The sequence below is a fragment of the Lissotriton vulgaris genome, chromosome 6, assembly GCF_964263255.1.
Source record: "Lissotriton vulgaris chromosome 6, aLisVul1.2, whole genome shotgun sequence".
NCBI classification, from domain to species: domain Eukaryota; kingdom Metazoa; phylum Chordata; class Amphibia; order Caudata; family Salamandridae; genus Lissotriton; species Lissotriton vulgaris.
In genome coordinates this window covers 1,716,789,718-1,716,817,228 of record NC_141694.1, presented here as the reverse complement: position 1 = coordinate 1,716,817,228, position 27,511 = coordinate 1,716,789,718, and the positions used below count along the sequence as shown (strand labels likewise).

Sequence of the window (27,511 nt, the reverse complement as noted above, 5' to 3'; positions counted from 1 at the left end):
AATACTGCTTTTTTATAACCCCTCCGGAGGAATCTATCTCTAGATTCTGTTAGACATTGTTCGGTGACAACTGGATCACTACAAATGCGCTTAATCCTGATAAATTCACCCAGGGGTATACTGTTGATAGTATGACGGGGGTGAGCACTACGGGCATGTAAGATGGAATTGCCCGCAGTGCTCTTCCTGAACAGTTTGGATTGGATTTTGTTATTCTCGATGTAAACCAATACATCCAAAAATTCAGCTGATGTATCAGTAATTGTAGCAGTGAATTTAAGGTTTCTAGCATTCACATTGATTTCTTTAACAAAATCAGCAGCTAAGGTTTGTGATCCTTTCCAGACGATAAAAATATCGTCTATAAACCGCCAGTAGGCCAATAAATGGGGGAGCCAATGAGCGTGGGTGACGCCAAGCACATGCTCCTCCCACCAGCCAACATGCAAGCATGAGTAACTGGGGGAGAAGCATGAACCCATTGCCACCCCACGCTCCTGATGGTAAATCTCCTTGCCAAACTGGAAGTAGTTGTTAAAGAGGCAGATGCGGATCATATCCAATAACATTTGGTTGTGATCCCTCATAGTTGCCTCACGGGAATCCAAAAAATACTGGACTGCTTCCAAACCCTGGTGATGATTAATACTGGTGTAAAGTGCTTCTATGTCCATCACCAGAAAACATAACTCAGGACCCCAGGTGACACAACTTAACTTCCCCAAAAAATCAGTACATCTTGGCAAATAATAATGAAAGAATTGAAATCATGTTGAAATAATTTTACATCTTTGTAGTTGATTTTTGTAATTTACTGGAAGCTTGGATTTTGGGTCTGTATATGGTTTTATTATATGGGATAGCGGGCATCACGTTAGCAACCGGTTATACAACAGTTGCTAATGCCGATCCACAGCAAGATCACGCACATTGCAAATTGCATTTGAAATGATAAAAACATCGGGCATTTAATTGTTTGTAACTGAGATGCATTTTTGTGTAATGAAATATATTGCTAAATTTTGGATATTTCTACTACCAAAATGGCACCTGTCCCTATTGGACGACGCATAAGCCCCCTTTTCTAATTTGATGAAATGAATGTGCTTACCCTTGAAAAATGGCAACCCCAAACTAAACTGTAAACACTGACGAAGGAAAAACTTTTCCGAAACGCGTCTGTTTAGAATAAAACTACTGCTGTGAGAACGAAGCCAGAGAGTGCAGTATTTCCTTCTAACTTGGATGGGGAACGACTTTGGAGCTTTAAATATATATGTATATGTATATATATATATATATATATATATGTATATATATATATTTCCGAGCAATTCAAACAAGAACACCGCACACTTCTCGGATGTTTCAAAGCTGTTTAATCCATCTCAGTAAAACTTCCTCACCTACGCGTTTCGAACAATGAAATGTTCTTGATCACGGTAGTAACAAGTCCGTCTTTACTTTTTGGTATTTATACCCTACTGCCCACTTAACAGTTAGGATGCATTGTGGGAGGAGTAGTTTGTGCTTGGTTCTATTTTAACCTTTGTCAATTTCCTTTTTGCAAATTAACAAGTCACATTTTGTATGACAATTTATAAGCTTAGATTGGGCTTAATGTGTATGTTTGAAGGGCTGAGTGCCCTATGGGACAGAAGAAATAGGTTAAGTTCTTCTATTTTGCGTAATGTAAGAATGCTTACATATACTCACATTTCTATGTATGACTACATGCATATACTGGAGTGATAGCTAAGTGCTATTTGCTTTTGTGAGTGGCTTCTATGTTGGTATAGGAGATTGACATTATTAAAAAACGGGCAGTGCAAAAAACAAGCAAAAATGTTTTCATTTTACAACACATATATATATATGTATTCACACAAAAACAAAGGTTACAGGGACGTTATAGTTAGGTTTACGTTTTACCCACACAAAGCCATAGAAATTCAGCAGCTATATTCATACTTATGTTAAGAAACTAAAACGTGTGGCATTACTTAATGGCATGAGTGATTGTTTCTTGTAACTATTAAATATAACTATACGTATAACTATAACTGCTGACTTTATATAGTTGTGTGTGGGTAAAACTTTAACATAACTATAATGTCTCTGTAACCTTTGTTTTTTTCAGGGAATTTCTGGTTTTTTTAAACATAAAGTAATATATATATTACTGTATGTTAATACAACAGCCCCACGCATGTCCAACAACTCCTAGCATGCATTCAACCCCATGTTGCACTCACCGTTTCGCCATAAGCAGAAGGGGTGTGGTGTGTGAGGGTTTCTTCCTCATTTCGGCTGCGGATCTGCATGTACCCGTGAGTACTCATGGATCCAAGTCCCTAGATATTTAGATAGTTTTTCCTTTAATACCTTTGAAACTACTGAACAGATTTACACAAAATTTCAAAAAGAGTTGTTTCTGGACCAACATCTACCTTTCTGCCAAATTTGCTATAATTCCGTTCAGTGGTTAAGACTGTAGCCATGTCTGAAAATTTAAAATCCACATAGACATTGTATGGGTAAAAATCCTTTTGGGATCCCTTCTTTTTCTCAGCCCCGCTTGACGAATCACCCTGAAACTTTCCATATTCCAGTTGTAGTGAGTAGTACCCATTTAAAAAAAATTGTGAGGATTTGTCAAACAGCACCAAAGTTATTGGCAAAACAAAATAAGCTGTGTCTATGGGAAAGGTTGGTCCTAACTATAACTATGTCTACCCCAACTCCTAAACCCTAGCAACCCAATACTCTAAAAATATCCTTGCCACCCAAATACCCTTACGCACTCTAAACCCTAAAAATACCCTTGCCACCCAAATACCCTTACCCATGCTAAACCCTAAAAATAGCCTTGCCACCCAAATACTCCTACCCACCCTAGAAAATACCCTTACCACCTAGATACCCCTACCCACCCTAAATCCCCAAAATACTGTTGCAACCCTAATACTCCCTACCTCCGCTAAACCATAAATATACCCTAGCCACCCAATACCCTCACTCAACCCTAAACCCTAAAAAAGCCCTTGCCCGAATATACATATATACCTGCAAAATACTTAGAGTTTAGTTGTAATAGAATGCATGGTAAAGGCATATCCTATGGCCAACATCCCCTCCACACATAACTGAAGGTACCACGCAGCTCGGGTTGGCTGGCTTTGGGGGGTGGCTATTGACCTTCTTCTTAGTCCCCTCTGCGCATGGCCAAAAGCTGTGCGCAGTGTGGGGTTGGTTGCCTTTGGGGGTTGGCCGCAGGCCAGGCCCTGTGGCCAACACCCTGCCTCACAGGACCAAAGGCCCTGCGCAGCTTGGGGATGGTTGCCTCTGGTGCGGTTGGCCGCAGCGCCTGGCTACAGACCGGGCCTGCGGCCAACCCCACCCCACACACCACCAAAGGCCCTGTGCAAAGTGTGGTTGACTGCCTGTGGTGGGTTGGCAGCAGGCCCTTCGGCCAAACCCCCACAATGCACAGCCAAAAGCCCTCTGCAGCATTGGGTTGGGTTGGCTGCCTTTAGAGGGGGTTTGCCAATCCCTGTGGCCAACCCCCACAATGCCTGGTCGAAGGTTGTGCACACCATAGAGTTGGCTGCATGAGGGGGATTGGCCACAGGCCTGGCCGCAGTCCAGGAACTGTGATCACCACACTGCAGCGCACGACTGAAGGACCTGCATATAGTGGGGTTGGCCGCCTTTGGGGTAGTTGGCTGGCCAGGTCCTGCAGCGAACTCCCCGCTGCACACATTCTTTGGGTGGAGGGTTGTACTTACATATGATAATAAATTATTACTTTATGTTTAAAAAAATCTAGAAATTTACTCAAAATACCAAAAATTATAGTAACAATATAGGTAGGTGAAATGTTCAATAACAACATAACGTTTAAACTCTAAAAAACACAGAAATTGGCCACTCATACTTCTATCATGCCACTATGAGTCGTGCTCTAAGATCACCATGAGTTGGACTCGTACTTCGTCAGAATGTAAGAAGCAAGTTGAATGGTGGAACCTTTGTTTAACAGAGCACCTGAGCACAATAACCAAATTAATATTTGCCCTCTAAATGTCACTGAGGGAGTAGTGTGCACACTGATAACCACCCACCATCACAATGGCAGTTCTATATAGAACTTATTACAAATTCGTCAGAATGTAGTATTCCTTAAAGAGCTGCGTCTTCATCTATTCCCTAATTAGAATGTTGATGGGTAAAACCGTAGCAAGTAATTTTGCAACACAGGATAATGCTTCAGATGGGAAGCTAGGTCTGGTGAAGGCTTCTTTATGATAGGAGTGATAGTGGAGAAGTGTGGCTCAATGGTTGGAGCGGCGGGTCTTGGGCTCAAAAATTCCACGGACCTGACAACTCTCGCCTCGGTGCCTATTCCAATCATGGAGTCCCACTCTGCAACTCTGGGCAATAGCTTGCTTAATCTCCACAACGGCCCCCACAACGCTAAGGATGCCTGGCCTCCACCTTGGGGGTGCCCAGGAGTGGACGCCTCACAGGGAAAGCCAGGATGGGTTCCACAGCGGTATTCGTACAAGCGCCTTGAGACCCTTGCGGGTGAGTAGTGCGCTATACAAGTATCAATTTACATTTACATAAAGGCACATTTGAGGCCTTGATCTGGTAGCGAGGTATTAAAGTGAGACCCAGACTAACCTCCCTTTGCAATACAATCATTGATAGATATCAAAGGAGGTCAGGATCATCTGGCCAAGAAGCAGTTATAAAGATGCTCTCTCTTAGAACTTTTGTTAGAATAGCTGGGAGGTTGACATACAGCTCATTTGTGGGAACCAGGATGCTTGTTGCTAGCTTAGCGGTTACCATCTCGTCAAAGATATGAAAAAGTACTTTGGCTGAATTATCTGACTCAATATGGAGGCATGGCAGTGCAAGCTGATTTGTAGCCTGTGCATTGAAAGGGATATGGTGAGGTAAAGTTGGTACATTCCAGTGGTATTCTCAAGGTCTCAAACACATCCACATATAAGCCAGTGAGCCCAGCCTTGGAGATTTACAAGACCCAAGCAAGGGCTACTGCTCTCTATGGTGGGGAGTTGTGGGGGCATGTATGTGGGTCTGCTATTGCCAAAACAGAAACTAAATTTTTAAGGCAGTTGCTGACACTCCCTCAGAGTACCCCGCTCCTCCCACTAAGGTTAGATTTAGGACTTGGCCCAATAGAAGATGAGCTAGCACTAAAGCCCCTAAGGTTCTGGAGCAGGCTATGGACAACGACAGATTTGTTACACTACAGGCAAGAGCTTAAGCAGATATTACGTTATAATAGCTCTGCAAAAATTCCCTGGTTGGCATTTATAAAACATGAATTCTCAAGACTAGGCCTATTCGCCCTGTGGGATGATCCGGAAAGTGGATGTCGTGAAGTTTCGCGCAAGTCACTAACTCAGATTTTTATGGGAAAAACACTCCATTCTGTGCCTCTAATTTTGGTACTCTAACTAAATCTTTTTTAGCTTTCAAAAATTCTTACTCATTCGAGAATTTTATGGATGTTGTTTTTCCGATTTTAGCAAGGAAACTTTTTTTACAATCGAGATATGGCACCTTAACTCTAAAAGCATTTACTAGTAAATGGACAGCCTCTACCGATAAATCATGCCCAGGATGCAGCTATGACGCAGAGGATGAACTTCATGTTTTGTTCTTCTGCCCAGCTTACATCAAATCTAGGAAGTTTTGGCTGGTTCCACTCTGCAGAAAGTTAGGTTTTAAACATTGTTTACCTGCTTTTAGAATTTTTAAGACTGACACATCCAGTTGTATTGTATTTGCACTTTCTAAGTATTTGTTAGCCATGTGGTCCAAGCGTCGCCAATTAATTGATATCGAACTCTAAGGATCATTTACTTTGAATCAAATTTCACATGCAAAGATGTAAATACGTTTCCATGGATTTTATTATGTTAATGTAAATGGATTTTGTATATAATGCTCTTATCATGTTTTTCTCAGCACTCTTTCATGGCCAGAATGGCCGAAATAAAGACTTTTTGAATTGAATTGTTACATTCCAGTATCTTTTTGTATTTTCAGTGCTATGCCCTAAATTGTAATTGCTGAAGATTAACTGTGAACCATCTATAGGTCGCCATGGGTTTACACCTGAGGATGAACAAGTGGCAAAAGTATGAGTTCAGAACTAGTGAAAAAAATAGGTCATGGTAATGTCTTCCTAAGTGATTTGGGGCATTATCCTGGCAACATGCACAAGACAAAGCATGTGACATGACTGCAAGGCCATGTAGCACACCTTCTAACCTTGGAAACATTCTAGTGTTGTCAGGTGTGCCATGGTTCGGGTTGCAACTTTTGATGCAAGTGAAATGTAGAGTACTTTTGTTTCTACTTAACACTTTTAACCACTATCTTGAGGTTTACTACCAATCTTAATAGGATTTACCAGTACCCAATTCAGTGGGACTTATTGTAGTCACTCTAGTAGAATGGAAGGCTGTTGGCAGGAACAAGTCAAACCAGTTAATTCCTAACTAAATACAAACCTCAGAGTAATCTAATCAGTTATAGCTGCAGGTCAAGTGTTTCCACTGGTAAACTATGACCTAGATTGCTAAGGCGCCTTGTGCAGAGACTATCTGTGTGTGCCAACACCTCTTGGTATAACATGTCTCTGAGTCAATTCAGTTTGTCCATGTACGTGTTAAAAAAAATCTGTGTGTAATTTGCAACTCACAGGTCTCAATAATTCTACAACATCTTGCCTGGTTAATATGCCTGCTGAAAAGCACTGCGTGTAACCTCCAGATCCCATATTGAAATCCTACCAGCTCTGAAGGGGCAGTCAAACTGCAAAGGCAGGAGCAGATGATAGGAGTATGATCGAGGGACTCAAAGGCAGCACTGACAAGACAATGCCATATTGAGGCTGGGAGGCTCGGGATGTGTGCATGATTTTTATTTTTTAAAGGGAGGGCTCATAATTAATGTTACTGTTATAAACATTGCCTGCAGCAGGCACAAATGCACGGGGTCTCCCATATTTCGCGGATCGCTTGCGGGGCATGTCTTCAAAATAGCATCGATTTGTAAATGTTGGCCACGTTTTTAAGTATCTGATTCACCAGGGCAAGCCACTTTTCATTTGGTGCTTCGGCCTATTTTTTGTCCCAGACTTACCCTTTTGGGGATGCTATGCCGGTGAGCAGTATTGCTATAAAGAGTTCTGGTAGGTTTACAACAAAGAAGTTACCTTAAATCCTCATGTGTCTGGTGCATTTTAAACTGCACTCTTTGGGCATCTTGAAAATGGTGCAAACATCTCAGTACAAAGGATACAGGCTGTTTGCAATAGGAGCCTGGCAGCTGCCAGCTGCCCCTGTAGTTAACAACCAGACTAATTGTCAACCGCAATGATGCCACAACAGGCGCCAGAAATGTCTATTTTGTATTGCACTTTATTTTTGTGGTCTCATACAATAATGGTCATTGTATTATGATACATGAACAAAACTGGTACATACCTTCTGAGTGTTTCCAGTGGTTCCTTGTGGGTAATGATCCCGGTGTCTGGGTCTACAGTGGTGAGAATGCATCTATGGAAATGAAAAACACAACATTCCTCTCGCTCAAATAAATGGAAAACTGTCCCAAAAAGTGCTGTTAGATACTCATGGTAGTAATTATTAACAACAGAGTTCTATTTGTTACCAATATGTGAATGTGTGCATTAAACAAAATAAAAATGCAGAGACCTACTCACAAAGGCATGTTGGAGTACATAAAGTCAGACTCCACTAAAGCACTTTTTCACACATTCTTGCTTGCCTTTGTGAATTAGCCGAAAATATCTAACATGGGAATAAAACGTGAATATTCATATAATATTAGTACAAATAAAATAAGCACGTTTTGGACGGACTCACAAAGGCGTTAGACTGTTGTTGTGTTACTTCCCATACTTCTAAATGCTTTGGTGAATCTGCCTGAGAGTGTTTCCTTACCTGGGGCAAGCCATCACTCTCCTCAGTCCCGTACTGCCAATAATGATGTCATCCCATGAATCCTAGAGGAGACATCAAGAAAAGAAATGATCCCGTGGCAGGCTTTCTCACACATGCCCCATCATTTCTAGCCTCGGTAATAGGGCGCTTACCAGACAGGTGCCTATCTCTTTAAAAAGAAAAATAGATGATCTTGCCTGCCCCAGTGTCGATTGCGGTATCCCAATTCAATTTCTCACACTAGCACAAGACAGGATTTTTTTTCTTTGGGACATACCTCAGATCTGGATAATATGGCACCAGAATATGGTAACCAACATGTATTATGTAATATTTAGAATATAATATTTCTGTTAGATGAAGTTTTCCTAATATTATTCTGACAACCACCAGCTATTACCTCATGCCTATAGGAGGCATTTATCGTAAATATAGTAAGGAATGAATTTTGGTTTGTTCACAACATTTTTTTTTAAATGCCCATTTATAAAATGTTTTTTTTATTGAGCTGTAAAGATGTTATGAGAAGTATATTTTAACAATAGTTTCTACTTACAAGCAAGGACCTGATTAGGAGTGCCCCAGTTGATGATCCAACATTAATGCACCCGATAAAACCAATATTCGCGTAAAAATTCATATTGCCTAATAAAAGGAAGGCTTTCAAAGGCCATGATTGCGAGTGCCCCTGTGGTAGAACCAATAATCATTGCACCATACAAAATCCGGCACGCCAGGGTTCCTTATTTATTGGCTATGATGCACATCTTAGAGAACAAGTCTTCGAAATTGGGCATGTCATGTGGATTTTGGCAATTTGCACCCCAAAATCCTCATGCCCCAGTATTTCTGGTAATTCTTCCTGAGGAAATAGTAGGTTTGACTTGCTGATACGTAGCTGAGGAAAATTGCTGAGTCGCATAATTAAACTTTGCATTACCCATAACTCCGACCTCTGAGCAAATTTGGGATTGAATTACCTGAGTAACCAGGGCTAGCAACTTTGTAATAAAAAGCCCTCAATCACGTTTAGCCAGGTCGTAAGGCGGTATATCTTGGTTCTCCGCCAAGTTTAAAAACGTGTAAGCGTCATTATTGGGCTCACTTTTTTAGTTTGCTTACCTCCACCAGGAGGAACACCACTGGTTATTGCTGTAGTGATTGAAGATAAGGTGAAAGTGCTCAAGTGAAGTGAAATTTTAATTTAAAAAACTTGTATGTCCTTGACAAATTTTTTTTTTATTGAGTCAGGAATCAAGTACTTATAAAAACAATGTGGGAAGAGTGACCCTATACAGCAGAAGGTACAAAGTGCCCGCCAGCCCCCTGATGAAGCACGCAATGTCGAGCTTGGAGAAATAATTTACTCTCCACACAGAATGGAACTAGTGTAGTTCCTAATAGGTACCTGTGCAATACGCAGGATACTTCCACACTTCTTTTTGAGGTCCTGAAGAAAGCCCTAGCGACCGTCCAGGCGTATACATATGGCTGAAACATGCCGACCTATTCATTGGACACTAGTATTGAGTAGGACTAGTAACCCGTCCACACACGCACCACGTTGTTTTTATTAGTACTTGATTCCTGACTCATTAAAAAAAATTTGAGTCAAGGACATACAAGTTTTTAAAATTAAAATTTCACTTCACTTGAGCACTTTCACCTTATCTTCAATCACTACCGCATGAACCAGTGGTGTTTCTCCTGGTGGAGGTAAGCAAACTACAAAAGGGAGCACAATGATGACGCCTACATGTTTTTAACTTGGCGGAGAACCAAGATATACCGCCTTACGACCTAGCTAAACGTTATTAAGGGCTTTTTATTACAAAGTTGCTAGCCCTGTTTACTCAGGTTGAGTGATTCATTCCCTATTGATTTTGGATATTATGACAAGGAAGCTGTATAAGTCACAACTCCTTTCTTCTCCCCCCCCCCCCAATTGATTTACGGCAAAGTTGGGATTGCACAGGGGTTACATTTCCCAGCCTTGTTTTTTTCAATTTCAAAATGGGGCACACCATGAGGGTTGTGGTAAATAATAAAAAGGAGGGACCTCAAGCCCTGGATGTTCAACCAATAGGAATAGGAAGCGTGATCCCACAGCAAGACCCCACAGCACCTTTAGCCCCTGACTGGTGAAGCAGCCACCTATACAAATCCTGATTGATTGACCCAGGGAAAATTGTGGTAGTGCAGATTTGATCAAACTTTCGTATTTGCCAGCAGAGATAAACTCTTCATTACTCCTAATTGCAAGCTCTGCACAATAGGGGTTTGCTGAAGAGTTTGAATTTCCTGGACCAGTTGCAATCAAGGCCGAAATGTAGCCACAACACACACATGCACTGGCAGGGAAAAGGGTGACCCCTGACATAATCATTAGACAGAAGATAAAGTACACTAGAGTTGGGAAAGATGCTACAGCAATATGTTCTTTAAAGGGTGCAACTGTATATTGAAGTGGGCTCAGCTAACTATATGCACAAAGTGAAGAAAACTAAATTGCATGTTTCCCAAGAGCTCACCTGACTCCACTGCTGAAAAGATGGCTGCTAGTTCCATAAACAAACCTGGGCTTTATGACCATGGGATCGCTGCTCCTCCACCTGGGTATTTCACTGACAAACTGCCACTGAACATCTGGCAGCACAACCAAGCAGACTCATTACATCTGCCATTTGTACCTCAACCAAAGTTGAACCACAAAGGACTGTCCTTAATGGAATTCTGTATGCTGAACCTAAACACCGCTTGCCTGTACACCTTGAGGCCACTCTTCTCCGCTAGCCCTGTAATGCACCCTGGTCAGGAAGCACTGCACACAAGTGCATAAAGATTTCTGTATTGTGCCATCGCTATATTGGCAGTACGAACATGGCTTCAGGCCTACCAGTGTAGCCTGACTGTAGCAGTTTCAAAACTTCAATTCAACCTGTTAAAACAAACCCTATTGACAGGTTGAAAACTACTTTTTAAATATTAATAAGGCACCCCATGTAGGCCTTGCAGTCCATAAGACTGGGCATATGGTATTTGAAACTAGGACATTTATAAATGTAATGTTTACATGTCCATGGCAATAAAGATATATAAGGTACTAATAAAGGGTCTGCCTTCGTAACACAGGCCGATTGAGGAGGAGAGATGCTGAATGACTGAGTTCCTTCTGCTAACCCACAACAACATAAGGTACACACGGAAATTGCACATGGATTGGTATAATATAAGGTTAATAAACTAATGCAGCCATATATGTTAGATGGCTGACATTATTGCAGACACTTTAGATAAGTCTTAAGCCTATGAAAACATTTAGTCTTGAGCCTATTTATACATTTTTACCAATAGGTTAGGGACATGTGATGAAATATGATTGGGCTCAATCTGACATTTGCTGTAATGAGCATATATTCTGCTGAGTTGTTTACAATAATTATAAGCATCCTAATACAGATGATTTGTAGCTAACTACTGTATAATAAATAATAATTAATAATCATAAAACTGTACAATATCAATCATTGTGTGTGTACTGATTTAGGATTACAGTGGCGGGCTCCATTTGGCCTTCAAATAGGAGATTCTCTGAAATGTTTGCCTAATTCCCAGCATTCTTGTTGAATAGAGCATAAATCGATATAGGAGTGTGAGGCACCTGCCAGTTCTTTTTTTCCCATAAAATTATTACAGTATAGATGTATTGCTATATAAATTCATGCATCACTCAGAAAAACTGCAGTTCCAAAGGATGCACAACATCTGCTCATTTGTGGACCAAACAACTGACTGCCGGATATATAAAAGTATGCGAGTGCTTCTGACAGCGCACATGTGACCAAACGACATTATGAGCCAGATGTATCAAGGCTTTTGCGACTCGCAAAGGCCGAAATTCGCAGGATTTCGGCCTTTACGACTTGCAAACAGCCTTTTTGCATGATTTCGAATGTATAAAAAAAAATCGCAATTTAAGGAATTGCAAAAAATTGTGATTCCTTATTTTGCCATAGCATTTAAGGAATCACAATTTTTGCGATTCCTTAAATGAAATGTATGAAACTTTTTGAAATAGCGATTTTGTGTCAAGAAATCGCAAATTACCACTAACTTGTAGTTGGTGGTAATTTGCGATTTCTTTTAAAAATGCCCTATTTGGCATTTGTGAGGGTGGCATGTGACACATATACATGCCCATAGGGCATGTATGTGTGCCATATGCACACACATGTAAATTTCAGGGGTGCAGCAGGGGTGTCTTTGAGACACCCCTGCACCCTTGAAATAATTCTCAAATTGCGATTAGCAAATTACGAATTCGCAATTTGAGATTTATTGCACTATCATTCCTATTGGCCTCCTGGCCCATAGGAATGCATTGGAAATTATTCCTTATTTGCGAATTCGCAAAATGCCAATTCCCAAATAAAGAATATTAAGAAATCGCTAAAAAATAGCGATTTTGTACATACATTCCATTTTGCGAATTCTAAATAGCGATTCGCAAAAAATCGCTATTTAGAATTCGCAAATCGGAACCTTGATACATCTGCCCCTAAATGTGTACCGTTTCCTACAACTGCTGTCTCACATGCTGACAATTTTCTGTTAGTACAGGGCAGCAAACACTTTCACATAGTAAAGGAAAAAAAAAAGAGGACTCTTCTTTCTACGTGGACTCCCATGTTCCATTTGTACCAACCAAATGTTCATATGACTTAAGGCAAAGTTGAGACTTCTTACATCATGAATGACATTTACAATCAACCTACGGCTGATGATTGGCTCAACAGCAAATGACTAATGAGGAATCTGATGGATGTCATTTAAAACAACGGATGAGATGGCAAGTCCCTTGCCCCTCCCTATACAGATTGCACAAGCTCTGTGAGACAGCTTAACTTGTCTCTGTCTTTTGTAAAAAAAAAAAAAATGCATATTTAAAGCATTTAAATGAGCAAAGCCAACACGTCTTCTTCAAGGTTTAAACGCATGCACACAGATTTTGTGCATATGTCAGTTTGAAACAGTTTGATTCCCCTGTGAGGAGTAGGTAGAATATTCATAGAAAATCCACAAACGACAATTCTAAAATATAGTATGCAATGCTTGCTTTCTTAGTGTCGCCCTATGGAATGTCACCAGCTTACTGACTTTTTCACACTGAACTACAAAAATATAGGAGAGTACTGACTAGTAGTAAATTGTATATATATATATATATATATATATATATATATATATATATATATTCACTGAAAAAACCATAGGTTATAGACCATATATAGTTAGGGATTAGCATTTACAAAACCTTATTTTACTCGCACAAAACCATTGAAATTCGCATATATAGTTAGTTGCACTAACTATATATCGCGCACCCGCAATCCACTGCTGATCATGTCACATATTACATCATTCATGACATGGTCAGTGACATCACTGATGACATCACTGATGACATCTCAAATGACATCACTGATGACATCACTGATGACAACATCCAGTGACTGTATGTTTCTGTAAAGTTAAAATATGTCTTACATATTGAAGAATGAGTGGATGTATAAGTGTCTGGATGAAGGATTTAGTAGGTGCATGACTTGCTGTATGAGTGAGTGATTAAATGTGTCTCACTGAGTGCATGGGTTAGTGACTAAACTGTCTTAAATTGTGCATCATTATGTCTGTTGTTCTGTAAACTGCTGCATGTGTTGATCAGTAGCTATATGAGTAACTCTATGGGTTATTGATTGGTTGCCCAAGTATTTGTATGGGAGACTGAGTGTGTGTGTGGGTGGCTGGGAGGTGTATGACTCTGTGCATAGATGTGTGAGCAGTTGATTCACTAGATGTATGGGTTCAAAAGTGCACGTGGAAACAGCTGTATGGGCCGTTGATTGTGTGCATGAGTGTATTGGTGAGTGCTACATGTCAAAGTAAGTACATATGTAAAACACAGTACATGTGAGAGTTGACATATATAAAAATCTGTGCATAAGAGCCAGTGAATGTGTGAGTGGCTGTATGGATCATTGGGAACTTGTATCAGGGATTGTATAAGAGAGTAAATATGTGTTAGTATATGTTTGAATAAGTAAGGTGTGTATAACTGTATAGTTGAGGAAATGGAGGTGTGATTGATTCTTTGCATGACTGACTAGGTGTGTGAGTAACTCCATGGATGAGTGACAGTCTGTGATTGTCTGTTTACCCTGAGTGTATCTAAGGTTATATCAGAGTCCGATGAGGTTCATCGTATTATCACATGAATGATGTCATCAATGATGTGATCAGTAATGTCAAATGAGATGTCATCAGTGATGTCATCAGTGATGTCATTTGAGATGTCATCAGTGATGTCATTTGAGATGTCATCAGTGATGTCATCAGTGATGTCACTGACCATGTCATGAATGATGTAATATGTGACATGATCAGCAGTGGATTGTGGGTGCGCGATATATAGTTAGTGTAACTAACTATATATGCGAATTTCAATGGTTTTGTGCGAGTAAAATGAGGTTTTGTAAATGCTAATCCCTAACTATATATGGTCTATAACCTATGGTTTTTTCAGTGAATTTTCAAGGTTTTGTAAATGCTAATCCCTAACTATATATGGTCTATAACCTATGGTTTTTTCAGTGAATTTCAATGGTTTTTTAATAGCAAATATCAAAAGCTGTAAAATGTATTCTTATTCTAATTCAAAAATATATTTTATATTTTTGTAATATATATATTTTTTTATTTTTTTTAAATTATTTTTTTTGTTTCGCTGCCGGTCCGCAAAACCGGGCAGCTTCCCGTTAGCTTCATTTTGTTCCGCGATCCGGTCCGCGAACTGGTAAACGTTCCGTTAGCGCAACTACCGCGTTAGAAATCAACATTGTGACGCGTCGCGTAAGCGCGATGTATCACGTTACCGCGTAATGCGTCTTATGACGCGCCGCGTTAGCGCACCCGGAAGCGATCCGGGGCGCGGCGCGGAGCGCGTAACGTAAGCATAACAGGTCATGTGACTTGTTTATAAAACTTTTCATTGGTTCATTTTACTTTTGGTTTCCTAATGATGGAAGGCTTGGTCATATGACCTAAAAATAACACTTTTCATTGGTTTAGAACATTTTTTTTTCCCAAATGATGAAAGCCCCACCTTTTTTTTTCTCACTCTGACTTGTAAAGCAAAGGACCCAGATGCATTTACAGTTTATCACTAACAATGTTTCAGGCTAATGTATTTTCCCGGGAAATTTACAACTGTCCTGCAAGTAAAATGTTCCTATTTCGAGAAAAAGGGCGTTTCTTCGTCCCATGAGGGAGCCGTTGAGCAAAAGAGGCTCGGCCTGCTGTCTTAGTCACTGATAGGCCTGAATAACGGATTCTTATCGATCACTTTATGTTGCAGGAGTGGAAAACACAACAGCCCTTGACCATTTATCTTTACAGCATTCCTGCGTATTATACCTTTTAACCGTCATGTAATCGGGCTGCTTTATTTCACTTGCCTTTTACTGATTCGAAAACAGTGGCTATTATTCAAAACTTTACCAATCTAGGTACTACTACCATGTTTTGTTTTAAAAACCTTTATTGTGAAAATGTCAGTATACAAATACGGGCCTATAACCACGTGGGCCGGCCCCGGAGCAAACTGGAATCGTATATGATGAGGGGACATTTACACTGTAGAAGAACGTAACGGGCGGGCCATTAGGTTGCAAGAACTAAGGTGTCTAACAGTTGCGGAATCGGTGGACGTAAATTTTATAATTAAAGTACGACAGGGCCAGTTACAATAAAATTATCTAGATATACATTTGCGGGCAAGTACCATGGGTGACGTTAATTCGAACTTTCAATAGTACAGTAATCAATAACACATCAGAACTTAATATCAATAGGGATGTCCAAATGTTCAATCAGTACTCGTCCCCGCCCGCCATGTGCTTCAAAACTGCATACGTATCTCGTGATATCAAGGCTGGGCAACCAGTACACAACAAGGAGTTGCGAGTCCCATTTATACCGGCGCCATTTTGGGCGAGGCCGGGCAGGTCCAGGATATAGTCAAAATGTCTCCACAAACCAGCGGACGGACCAGAACCCCTTTTGGCAGTCAAAAAAGGTTCTGTTAAATGACAACAGAAGAGATAGGCAACAAGAACCATCAGTCAAAAGAGGGGAGGGCAAGTTCTTCCCTACCGGGTCACGTTGGGGCTCCACCGGAACTGATCGAATTGGTAGTCTACAGTGTTTCTGGATGTTTCAGACTGAAGCTGGCGTCAGCATGAGAGCACCACCATCTTGTGGCTCCGTTGTGGCCATTCCGCAAGCAATCATGGCAGCCGCTCCCCACCGGAAGCCTGCGGGAGTCGGGGGCCCCGGTGACTTTTGTAGAATCTTCACGGCTGAGGGGACGCTTTCAGGAATGGGGCCCATGCCCTAGCAGGCAAGCGTCCGAGTTCCAAGGTGTCCCAGGGCCATTTTAGTGGACCAGGCCCAAATCCGAAGAGCCGGCCGCCATTTTGAGAGTCCTGTGGCAGCCGCCTATCGCTGCACCGCAAGAGTGGGCGCAATTCAGCTGGATGGTGGGCGAGACGCTGTAGCCACAGGAGCGAGCGCAACTCAGTTGGATGGCGGGTGAGGCACTGTGCCGCAAGAGCGGGCGCAACTCAGCTGGATGGAGGGTGAGGCACTGTGCCGCAAGAGCGGGCGCAACTCAGCTGGATGGCGAGCGAAACGCCAAGGGGCACCCCACTGCAGCTGAGGAGCCTCCACCTGTGGAGGCTGGGGAGGTCGGTTCGCGCCGCCTCCCCCCCCGGGGCACCCCACGCCGTCTTTCGGCACAGCATTGTAGGATGGCCAGACCAGTGCGGCAACTTGCTGGACACCACCTCGGTGCCGTCCGGATCTCGGCGCGTTGTGCTGCCTTCGGCCTATTCGCACAACGATCCGCTACTGACGCCGCCTCACAGGCCGACGGATTTTGTAGGCTTTTTATAGCCCAAAGCCGACTAAAAGACAGCCCAAAGCAGCCCATTGTTGCTACTCCGGGGAGGGAGGGGCAGGGACAGTGTCAAGCGGACGGTGAATGCTTTGAGATGGATGTTGCAGCAGGCTGCCATGTAAATAGTTGTTTAAAATGTTTTTTTTTAACGTGTTTACTTTGTTGGAGCGTTGTATATATTTATAAGTTATTAAAGTGTTATAATCCTACTACTTCGTTGGAGTGCTATATATTTGTAATGTGGCAACGAGCACAAAGATGTTACTGTATAACGAGAAAAAGACATAGTCCAATTATGCGTGATCTAGTCCAATCTGGTGACGCCGATAGTTGGGCGGGGTGGGTGGTGGGGCAGGCATGCTTAGGCAGCGAGGGCGGCGGAGCCGAACTACCTCGTGGCCATCCCGACCGCGAGCTTGGCTCCTCCCCCTGGTTTCATACTTTTGCGGAGGGCTATTTCCTGGTGTTTCTTGTTTTAGCAGGGTCAGAAAGGATCCTATCAGTGGCCTACTGATTCTGTTCGATTCCTTTCGTTTTGCCATAATTTGCTAGGAAGGTACCGTGGCTAATCCGTATTTTATATATATGTCCTCTTTATTAGGGGTGCCCTCCGGTGGGGCCGGACGAGCTACCTCTAGTAAATGGTCCGGGTAGAACCAATTACCAATCAGTGGGGAGAAGATAGGCATGACAGATTACAAAAGGGGGGACAAGGGTCCGCACTACCTATCTTACAGTGAGAATCACCAATGCCCCCCCCCCGACTGACACCCTCCTTTGCCTCAGCTTGGATCATCATTTGCTAAAGTGTTCGAAGACCCCACCGTGAGTATAAGCACAACCGGGGCCTTACTGCACACCCTGAGAAAAACTACGCAGCAAGACAATCTCTACCTTCTCCCTTTTCCATGTTCCAACGCTTTGAAATGAACAATATATTTACTCGCAGTGACAAAATGGCGGTCAACACGTCCTGATTTCCTTCGAATCAAACGTTAACAGACGTCACGCAGCAAAAAAAAAATTCCGCTCCTGCGCAGCCGCTGGAAGACATGTATCAACATATATGAGCCTCCTCAGCCACCCTCAGAAAACCTAGGGGGTCAGGATACGTCTCCCGTGCCCCCTTATACCCATTTCCCACATTGTTTTTCCTCCATCTTGTGATTTAATTAAAACGAAACACAAAATGGTGAACTCCCGTTACGCTACCGGTGAGCGACCCGGTTTGCATACCGGGAAGCGCTTCTACCGCGAAAAATCGAAATTTTTTTTTTTGCCCCACGGGACCCTTTAATAACCCCAACATCATTTCTAGGGGGTCAAGAGGGGTCTACCTTGCCCCCTTTCATTAAATTCCCCGTTTGTTTTTCTCCTCCTCTTGTCTCTCGATCCTACCGAGAGACAAGATGGTGGCCGGTCCAGACTGTTTAGAATATTGACAGACACCGGAGAGCCAATCAGCTTCGCTTCGCGAAGTTCCGTTACGCGTCAGGTACGCGAACCGGGGCGCTAACCGGAGCGCTGTCACAGATATATCTGTTTTTTAAAACGTTAATTTCTCAAAATCCACTGGAGCACAAATATTGAGACATAGCAAAGGCACGTCGGGCAAACCATATCTACAATTTTGCCAAGTTTCGTATAAATCCATTCAGCCGTTCGAGCTAAAAGTGAGTCCAACCACCCTATGGAAAACTAAATGTTAAAAACGTGTTTTGGGACCCCCCTTTTTTCTCTGCCCCCCCTTGACGAAACCCCCCCAAACTTTCAGGGGCTGCTCAGAGACAAAATGTACCATTTTCCTGAAAATTTCAGCCAATTCCGTCCACAAACGCCAAAGTTATTCCACATAGAATTTTCAAAAATCCCATAGGAAAAAAATCCTAGCTATATATACCTACTGGCGACTGCCAGTAGGTAATTATATATATATATATATATATATATATATATATATATATATATATATATATATATATATATATATATATATATATATATATATATAAATATATATATATATATATATATATATATATATATAAATTCAGCTTTTCTCCTTCCAGAGAAGTTGGTTCCTCGTGCACTCCCGTGTGTTTTTCAAATTACACCACACAGATTTTTGAGTCGATTGTAGGCTTTATTTTCAGCAACCAGCAACACCTTACGCGTTTCGGTCTCTACGGAGACCTTGCTCACAGGTTAACTGAGTCGACATATTTTTGCATTTAAATAAAGTGAAAAAATTGCTCCTGAAATTCCTGCTCACTTCCTGTTTATCGCACAGGCTTTGTGGGACATGCAGTTTTTAGTGATAATTTCTAAATTGCAGTACATCCTACCATATCATGAACCAACAATTATCACGCAATTCTACACATTTGTGCGAATTAATTCAATGATTTTAAACAAAAGTTAAGCCCTCCAGTGGGCGTAAACAATCAACACATATGAGGCCCTCCGCTCGGCTGATGTTTCTTGCTAAGTAGGTAGGAATACTTCCATCTATGTTTATATGTGTCATTTTATCCTGATTATTGTTGCATGTCCTTAAATTGGGAAAAAATAAACGGGGGGGGGGAATGTTTTCTTTGTATAAACATAACAGTGCAGATTAAAATTAATGTTTTACAGGGTTGGTATCCTTGTTACTGATCAGTTTTTAGTTAATTTTCTTCGAGTCAGTTTAAAGGTGGCAGTGTAATTCTTCATCCTGATTGTGCCCATAAGGGCTCAAAGTTCGGAAGTTCATAATGTGTTTTGATTCTTTTTGTCTCATCACTTTTCACGGTCTCCACCTCTTTGATTGGGTCCGACACTTTCTATTCCATAAAAAGTTAGAGCTTTCCAATTTCCTTTGTGTTCCTTTTCCATATGTTTTGCCATTGCGTTGCTGCGGTCTGAGTTAATAGTAGCTCGAACATGCTCCAAAATGCGTAGTTTTAATTCTTTTTTTGTGCTTCCGATGTACTTCAAGGAGCACGGACATTCCAAAGCATATATAACAAATTGTGTTTTACAATTGATTAATTGATCAATTCTCCAAAGTTTTTTATTCGCCATCTCTAGTTCCTTGGTTGTTTTGGCAATACAACAAACTTTGCATCCAGAGCATTTGTAAAATCCTCCAGGTCTGCGCCATGCTTCTGGTTTTTTTTGTTCGTGAAAATGACTATGGATGAGTTTGTCTCTCAAGTTTTTGGCTCTTCGATAAGTCACATTGGGATGATCCACACTATTTCAGCAACTTTTGGGTCCATATGTAATATGTGCCAGTTTTTTCTGAGGATTTTGATGATTGCTTGATTGGCCGTTGAGTGAGTAGTGATGAATCGAATTTTTTCATCCTCATCATTTGATTTTTGTTTTTTGAGCAAATCAGTTCTTTTGATACTGGAGGAGCGATTTAAAGCTGTCTGAATACATGCAGGGTTGTATTTACGTTTTTCAAATCTTTTTCTGGCAAAATTTTTGTGTGTTTGCCAGTCTTCATCATTAGAACAGATCCTCTTTATGCGAAGAAATTCTCCGTATGGGATATTGTGTATTAAACTTGGTTGGTGAAAGCTTTGGGCATGTAAGACCGCGTTTGTTGCGGTGCTCTTACGATGTAATGTTGTTTGTAATACATTGTCTTTCACAAAAATCTCCGTATCCAGAAATACTACCCTTGATTCACTGATTGTGTACGTGAATTTTAGACCGAAATTTGAATTGTTGAGGATTTCAAAATAGGTTTCAAACTCTTCATTTGTTCCTTCCCAGATTAACAGCAAGTTATCTATATATCTTAACCACGCTATGGTTTTCTGTACCGCTTCATCATTTTCAGATCTCCATGCCCATGTTTTTTCCCATTGTCCCATTGTCAGACATGCATATGATGGACTAAAAGAAAAGCCCATCGCTGTGCCTTTAGATTGACGATAAATTTCATGTCCAAATAAAAATATGTTCTGCTCCAGGCACATTGAAATCATCTCCATAAGCATGTTGTTGTGGTCCATAAATTGTATGCTTCTGTCCATTAAGAAAGATTTGCAAGCCTCCAAACCAATTTTGTTCTGAATGTTAGACTACAACGATACGACATCCATCGTGATCAGCTTGTATGAGGGTTGCCATGGAGTGTCTTGCAGTCTTCTCAACATATCCCCCGTGTCTTTTATGTACGAGGTTAAGCCTTTGGCAAAAACACATCTATATAATTCGCAATGGGTTCCAGTTGATGCGAAAAGAATTAAAACTACGCATTTTGGAGCATGTTCGAGCTACTATTAACTCAGACCGCAGCAACGCAATGGCAAAACATATGGAAAAGGAACACAAAGGAAATTGGAAAGCTCTAACTTTTTATGGAATAGAAAGTGTCGGACCCAATCAAAGAGGTGGAGACCGTGAAAAAGTGATGAGACAAAAAGAATCGAAACACATTATGAACTTCCGAACTTTGAGCCCTTATGGGCACAATCAGGATGAAGAATTACACTGCCACCTTTAAACTGACTCGAAGAAAATTAACTAAAAACTGATCAGTAACAAGGATACCAACCCTGTAAAACATTAATTTTAATCTGCACTGTTATGTTTATACAAAGAAAACTTTTCCCCCCCGTTTATTTTTTCCCAATTTAAGGACATGCAACAATAATCAGGATAAAATGACACATATAAACATAGATGGAAGTATTCCTACCTACTTAGCAAGAAACATCAGCCGAGCGGAGGGCCTCATATGTGTTGATTGTTTACGCCCACTGGAGGGCTTAACTTTTGTTTAAAATCATTGAATTAATTTGCACAAATGTGTAGAATTGCGTGATAATTGTGGGTTCATGATATGGTAGGATGTACTGCAATTTAGAAATTATCACTAAAAACTGCATGTCCCACAAAGCCTGTGCGATAAACAGGAAGTGATGTAATTTCAGGAGCATTTTTTTCACTTTATTTAAATGCAAAAATATGTTGACTCAGTTAACCTGTGAGCAAGGTCTCCGTAGAGACCGAAACGCGTAAGGTGTTGCTGGTTGCTGAAAATAAAGCCTACAATCGACTCAAAAATCTGTGTGGTGTAATTTGAAAAACACACGGGAGTGCACGAGGAACCAACTTCTCTGGAAGGAGAAAAGCTGAATTTATATTTTTCGCGGCGGGTCCTGCCGCGCCTCGCGTGCACCGCCCCAGAGCACCCGGCAGCCTCGAACTTGGACCAGATGGAATGAATATATATATATATATATATATATATATATATATATATATATATATATATATATATATATATATAACCTACTGGCAGTCGCCAGTAGGTAGTTATAGTTAGGATCTTTTTCAATGCAAAATCCCAAAATTCTATTTGGAATAACTTTGGCGTCGGTTGACGAATCTGCCTGAAAATTTCCTCAAATTTGCCTCGCGGAGCTCCAGTCCTTCCTTGAAAGTTTGGGGGGGGATTCGTCAAGCGGGGGCCGAGATAAAAGGGGGGTCCCAAAACGTGTTTTCCCATGTTAATTTCCATAGGGCGGTCGAACTCACTTTTAGCCCGAACGGCTGAATGGATTTCCACCAAACTTGGCAAAATTGTAGGGACTGGTAGCCCGATGTGCCTTTGCTATGTCTCAAGATATGTGCTCCAGTGGATTTTGAGTAATTTAGGTTCCAAAAAATATATATAACTATGGCCGCGCCCCGGTACGCGCACCGGGGAGCGCAGCGGGCGCGACACGCGAGGTGCGCACGGAAAGCTGATTGGCTCTCGGGTGTCTGTAAACATTCGAAACAGTCCGGACCGGCCGCCATCTTGTGTCTCGGTAGGATAGAGACACAAGAGGTGGAAAAAAATAAAGGGGGAAAGGACCATAAGGGGGCAGGGTAGACCCCCCCTGACCTCCTAGGTTTGATGTGGGAGCTATAAAAGGGCCCCGCGGTGCAAAATATATATATATTTTTTTGATTTGCATGGGGGGAGCGCCCGGTACGCGCACCGGGGAGCGGACCGGGGAGCGGCCCATGGGGAAAGAAGAATGACAGAGTTATTAAAAAATGTAGCCTTTTTTTATAAATTAGAGGTAGTTCTAAAAAGAACTGTTTTTTTTCTTCTTTTTGTTGTTTTATTTTTTTTGTGTTTTTGGAACATTTTGTACTTTTTTTTAGCTTTTATGAACTATTTTATATTTTTTTTGGTATTTTTATGGGGATAAACGAAAAAAAAAGGAATTGAAAATGGCTCAACTGGAGCAGAAAAAAAAATAAGAAAATATTTGGGTTTTTTGGGGCATTTGTGGTTGTCCCCAGCAAGGACGATGAGCTTTATGCTCAGTTCACCATACGAGATGGTCTTACCACAATGTATACATGTTATACGGAAATCCGCAAACCGTGGCTGAATGCAAGGGATCGTCTCCCTTGCCTCTGGTCCCGTTGGAGTGGGTTGATTTCTTTGGGAGGTGGAGCTTGAAGATTGGGGAAGGTTACTGGCCAGTTCCCTCATCTCTGCAGCAGAATAGTTGTTTGGATGCCTGCGCTGCATGTGGCGAATCATGGTGTTGTTTCCAAAAGAGTATTTTTTATTAGGGTTTCCCCTGGAAATTCCATGCCACAGATTAGGCAAGTCACCTTGGCCGCATTTACTTTTTTCTTGCCCTCTGGGATCGAAAAAAACTCCCATACAATGTGTGGTTTTGGCTGGTATGGGGTATTGTGTTCTTGCAGCCATCTTCTTCTCCCCTCCTCCTCCTCCTCCTCCTCCTCTTGTTGACCACCAATGTAATCTTGTGGTGGTCCTCTTGGTGGTTGTGGTGGTGGTGGTGGTGGTGCAGATGCTCCAGCTGCTGCTGCTATTGAAGCCCGTGTTAGCGTCTCATTGTGTATTGTATTTTTTATTGCTATTCTGTTGCCGTGTCAGCGCTCTCCTTCCTGTTTGCCCGCCTACCTCGCCGCCCTCCGTCTTCCCTCCCCGCTCCCCGCTTCCCGCCACCACCGCAGACCCCGCCCATTTTTTCCTTCTGTTCCCTCCCCGCCTCCCAGCTGCTCCGCCCACCCACGCACTTGGCCTTATATGGCGACCGTGCGACGCAGGTGAGTGTGACCCACTTGTGGGACACCCCCGCGCCGCACGGCCACCAGCTGCTGCGTGTGCCCCTTTGCCTGCCCTCTGCCTCGCTGCCGGCTGCCGGCTGACTCCGCTGTCGGTTGTTTTGGCCTTTTTTTGACCGTAATTTGTGCCTGTTTTTATTTTCTCTTTTTCTGTGCCCGTGTTAGCGTCTCATTGTGTATTGTATTTTTTATTGCTATTCTGTTGCCGTGTCAGCGCTCTCCTTCCTGTTTGCCCGCCTACCTCGCCGCCCTCCGTCTTCCCTCCCCGCTCCCCACTTCCCGCCACCACCGCAGACCCCGCCCCTTTTTTCCTTCTGTTCCCTCCCCGCTCCCGCCTCCCAGCTGCTCCGCCTACCCGCGCACTTCGCCTTATATGGCGACCGTGCGAACGCGCAGCGGTCACGCGCAGCGGGCGCGCCGATTGTGAACCGAAGGCGCGCCAAAGGTAAGCCCGTCTACGCCCGTCCGCGACCGGATCGCGCCCAGCGCCAGGACCCCTGGTCCCCGAAGACCCCGATCGACCCGCCTGATGTACTCCGCCGCCACCCTCATCGCACTCAACACCGGCCGACTCCCAGAATGCCATCAAGCCACACCACGACGCACCCACGGACCCTTCAGCTGCCACGCCTGCAAGTTCACCTGCATCCGGACCTGCCTCGCACCAGCACCCGCCAATTCGAACACCAGCAGCACCCACCTCAAGTGCATCCTGCTCAACACCCGCTTCGTCCACAGACACGCCATCGAACTCTGGAACCTCCTAGACGCCACAGCCCCTGACGTTGCCTTCCTCACGGAGACCTGGATGAACGCCTCTTCAGCTCCCGACATCGCCATCGCTATCCCAGAGGGCTACAAGATCGTCCGGAGGGACCGCAATGCCAACCAGATGGGAGGAGGCATCGCCATCATCCACAGGAACACCATCCGTCTCACGACCAGCACCGACAACACCCTGACCAGCGCCGAACACCTGCATTTCCAGATCCACACCAACCCGAACACCACCCTCAGAGGCACCCTGATCTACCGACCCCCTGGACCACGCACACAATTCAGCGAGGACATCGCCGACTTCGTCAGCCCGCATGCCCTCCCCTCCGCTGACTACATCCTCCTGGGGGACCTCAACTTCCATCTGGAGAACAACAACGACCGCAACACCAGCACCCTGCTCGACAACCTCGCCAATCTTGGACTCAAGCAGCTGGTGTCCACCCCCACCCACCTCGCCGGACACACACTCGACGCAGTCTTCTCTTCCAGCACAGACATCGACTTCAGCCACGCCACAGAGCTTCAATGGACGGACCACAGCTGCATCCACTTCACCTTCAAGAGAACGACGACCCACCACCACCAGCAACAGGCCGCCCGCAGAAGCTGGAACAAAATCACAGCAGACCAGCTCGCCACCTCCCTGAGCCAGCACCCTCCTGCCAGCTCAGCGAACCCCAGCCAGGCCGCCGACAACCTCACGAAGTGGATCAGCATCTGCGCGGACGAGCTCGCCCCGCTGAGGACCCCGCCCAGCAGACCCGGCAGCAAAAAAGCCCCGTGGTTCACCGACGAACTCAAGAGCTCCAAGAAGAACTGCCGAGCCCTCGAGAAAGCCTGGAGAAGGGAACCTACACCGGACAACAGGACCTCCTTCAAGCTCGCCACCCGGAAGCACCACCAGCTGATCTGCGCCGCCAAGAAAACAGCATTCAAGGACCGGTTGGACAACAACGCACACAACTGCAAGGAACTCTTCAACATCGTTAAAGAGCTTTCCAACCCCAGCGCAGGAAACAACGACATCACCCCATCCCAAGACCTCTGCAACTCCCTCGCTTCATACTTCCACAACAAGATCGCGGACATACACAACAGCTTCAACAACCAACCAACGCACACCATGACCAAACAACCACCCCCCACCACCACCCTCCACGCCTGGACCCCGATCAGCACCGATGACACCATCCACACGATGAACTCCATCCACTCCGGATCACCGACCGACCCCTGCCCTCACCACGTCTTCAACAAGGCCGACGCTGTCATCGCACCCCACCTGCGAGACATCATCAACACATCCTTCGACACCGCCACCTTCCCTGAGAGCTGGAAACACGCCGAACTCAGCGCTCTACTCAAGAAACCAACAGCGGACCCCACCGAACTCAAGAACTACCGCCCCATCTCGCTCCTCCCGTTTCCAGCCAAAGTCATCGAGAAGACCGTCAACAAGCAGATGGCCGCCTTCCTCGAGACGAACAGATCCCTCGACCCCTCACAGTCCGGCTTCCGAGCCAATCACAGCACCGAGACCGCCCTCATCGCCGCCACCGATGACATCCGAGCCCTGATGGACAATGGAGAAACAGCGGCCCTCATCCTCCTAGACCTCTCCGCGGCATTCGACACGGTCTGCCACCGCACCCTAGTACAGCGCCTCAGCAACATCGGAATCCAGGACAAGGCGCTGGAATGGATCATCTCCTTCCTCGACGGAAGAACACAGAGAGTCCGCCTACCACCGTACAAATCAGAGGCCTCCGAAGTCATCTGCGGCGTCCCTCAAGGATCATCTCTGAGCCCCACCCTCTTCAACGTCTACATGAGCCCCCTCGCGGCCATCGTACGCAAACACAACCTCAGCATAATCTCCTACGCCGACGACACCCAGCTGATCCTCTCCCTGACCAACGACCCCGCCTCCGCCAGAGCCAACCTGCACGAAGGGATGAAAGAGGTAGCCGAGTGGATGACGACCAGCCGCCTGAAACTGAACTCGGACAAGACGGAGGTCCTCATCCTGGGCTCCTCACCCTCCGCCTGGGACGACTCCTGGTGGCCTCCTGCCCTGGGCACCGCACCCAAACCGACAGACCATGCACGCAACCTGGGCTTCATCCTGGACTCCTCCCTCTCTATGACCAGGCAAGTCAACAACGTCTCCTCGGCGTGCTTCAACATCCTACGCATGCTACGGAAGATCTTCTGGTGGATCCCCACCGAGACCAGGAAGACCGTCACCCAGGCCCTCGTCACCAGCCGACTGGACTACGGCAACGCCCTCTACGCCGGTACCACCGCCAACCTCCAGAAGAGACTCCAGCGGATCCAGAACGCCTCAGCCAGACTCATCCTCGACATCCCACGAACCAGCCACATCACCAGACATCTGAGAGACCTTCACTGGCTCCCCGTCAACAAAAGAATCACCTTCCGCCTCCTCACCCACGCACACAAAGCCCTACACGACCAAGGCCCGAGCTACCTCAACAGCCGGATCAACTTCTACGCTCCCAAACGCCACCTCCGATCAGCCAACCACGCCCTCGCCGCAGTCCCCCGCATCCGAAGAGCGACTACAGGAGGAAGGTCCTTC

General features: G+C 44.0%; 1 protein-coding gene across 1 annotated transcript in view; it reads right to left on the bottom strand.

Annotated features, from left to right (window-relative positions):
* LOC147709358 (mitochondrial amidoxime-reducing component 1-like) overlaps positions 1–27,511 on the bottom strand; it is a 301,956-nt gene that overhangs the window by 6,932 nt on the left and 267,513 nt on the right. Inside the window, exons 5-6 of the mRNA XM_086927930.1 lie at positions 8,013–8,074; positions 7,533–7,604 (exon numbers count right to left, since the gene is read on the bottom strand). Of these exons, the coding sequence (XP_086784056.1) occupies positions 7,533–7,604; positions 8,013–8,074 (134 nt within the window). The remainder of the gene's footprint in view (positions 1–7,532; positions 7,605–8,012; positions 8,075–27,511) is intronic.